At 45.8% G+C, this 2,164-nt stretch overlaps 1 protein-coding gene across 3 annotated transcripts in view; it reads right to left on the reverse strand.

Annotated features, from left to right (window-relative positions):
* Window positions 1–2,164, reverse strand: part of GLS (glutaminase) — an 82,204-nt gene that overhangs the window by 78,731 nt on the left and 1,309 nt on the right. For all 3 annotated transcript variants that reach the window (XM_077780258.1, XM_077780259.1, XM_077780260.1), the window contains exon 2: window positions 2,005–2,164. This exon is cut by the window's right edge. In XM_077780258.1, the coding sequence (XP_077636384.1) occupies window positions 2,005–2,164 (160 nt within the window). The remainder of the gene's footprint in view (window positions 1–2,004) is intronic.

The raw sequence follows: 2,164 nt of genomic DNA on the forward strand, positions 1-2,164 counted from the left end.
CAGCTGGGGTTCACTCTTGAAATCCTTGATTGAAAGCTCTCAGGATTATCATACACAGTACTTAGATTGCTCCCGAGCAAACTTCAGTGGCAGAAAAAGAAACTCCTTTAACTAAGGTAAACAAGATTATCTTGTTGGCCATTCAAACTCCCAAATCATCTAAGCTAATGTTCTTGAAGGATTCCCTCCTCAGATTGGGTTTTTCTTTGGTGGTTGGGGTACAGTACAGGACCTTTTTTTATGTATCGTTGTTATGAAGTATTAGCCAAAATAGTGTTTTAAAGTTACTGCTAAGACATGATTTCTTATTTGGAAAGCAATGAAACTAGAAAAGTTTTAGGAGACATGTAAATCACAAAAAAAGAGCTTAATTTCCTATCTGATAAAAAGGAAAAAAGAAAAAAAAGCAGTGCCTGGGTGGCTCAGTTAAGTGTCCGACTGCATCTCAGGTCATGATCTTGGGGTCTGTGGGTTGGAGCCCCACACCGGGCTCTGTGCTGACAGCTCGGAGCCTGCAGCCTGCTTCAGATTCTGTGTCTCCCTCTCTCTCTGCCCCTTCCCTGCTTGTGTGCGCTCTCTCTCAAAAATAAGGATTAAAAAAAAAAGTTAAAGAAGGAAAAAAAAGGATACTAGTGACACTGATGAGACAAAGACTTGAAGGCATTTTCATTAGAAAGCAGTTCCCATCCCACAGCCTTTAAGGAAAACTTTTAAATGCTAGCAATTGCATTTTATAATTCTGTAACCCTGGGCTCAGGTATTTAAAACTAGTTTCATGCCTGGTAAACCTGATGATAAGGTACAAGTGAGTACCAGATGAGATTAACCGTACACATTCTAGTCCCTAAAAAAATATGAGGTAGAAATTTAACAAAAGTATAGGTTTTCAGACCTTGAAGGGACTTAAATCAACTAACTAAAGATGTTAAATGACCTACCTGTGCTCCTAAGACTTTGTGGTACAAAACATTATCACAGAATACCTCAAATTTTGCCCATCATTAAAATAACACTTTTCAGTCTGGGAAAATTTAAGCTCGGAATGTTTTAGGAAGGCACCAACTTCAATTACAGGAAACATTAAGCAGGCCTGAGATTCAAAGTATAAAAATCACACCACACTTTCAGTTTGACTTAAGGTGATCTGGAGCTGGAGACAGTAATGTAAGTCACAGGGAGGCAAAAGGGGTCACATGTCAGTACAATGTGGGCAAAATAGTAGGGTATAAAGAAAGCATACAGATTTTTACCCATATTAGGAAAACAAAATTTGGGTCCATTTATATTATACAAAATAACCAAGAAACTGCTTCCCATTTGTGTAAAAAAAAAAAAATTCGTTTTAAGTCGAAAGTGCAGCGTGGCATAGATGACTTAACATTCTGAGTATTTAAGTCACAAAAACTACGTGACTCGGATTTTTCTAGGGTTTTTACCAGTCACATTTCATCTTGGCTATTTTGATTTTTATTCTGAAAAATTCGCCCATCTCATGGAAGACACGAGACAGGCCAAAGCTGGTCCCCAGTGCAAACAGGTAGTCTTGTACTGCGTGCCCCTTCTCGGCCACATGACTCTTTTCCTCCTAATCTCCTTTCGAAAACACGATTTCCGGTGCCCCAGACGGCTCGACACCACGCCTGAAAGCCACTCCAGAACTATCAAGAATATTCTGCCACGCTAGGCTTCTAAAGAGATGGTGGCAGAGCGATCGAAGGAGGGCAGGCTTAGAGAGAAAGAAACCTGAGCCTGAAAAACGACGAGTCAGGAAGTCGCAGGATATGCTCAACACCCTACTCCTAAATGTCACTCGGTGGAGATGTTCGTGCGGCATCACCCACGGAGAGCTGGGCAGGCAGCCAGGAGCTGCAGCCCGGAGCAGGGGAGAGGAGCACGCGGCGCGGGCCAGGCAGCCGCAGCCCCAGGGGACGGGGGGGNCCCTCCCGGGCCCGATTCCGGGCCCCACGCCGGGGGAGGCCTCTTCCGCCAGGCGGAGACACTCACTTTTCGCCTGAGGCCACCAGCTCCTTGCCCTCACTGTTGCCGAACGCATCCGTCTCCCCGGGGCCGTCCTTGGGGCTGGGAGCCGACGGGGCCGCGGGCGGCGACGCCCCGGGCTGCTGCTGGGGCTGCGGGCCCCCCTTGCCCAGCTCCTGCAGGATCT

Source organism: Crocuta crocuta, unplaced genomic scaffold (genome assembly GCF_008692635.1).
Source record: "Crocuta crocuta isolate KB4526 unplaced genomic scaffold, BGI_CrCroc_1.0 scaffold38, whole genome shotgun sequence".
Taxonomy (NCBI): domain Eukaryota; kingdom Metazoa; phylum Chordata; class Mammalia; order Carnivora; family Hyaenidae; genus Crocuta; species Crocuta crocuta.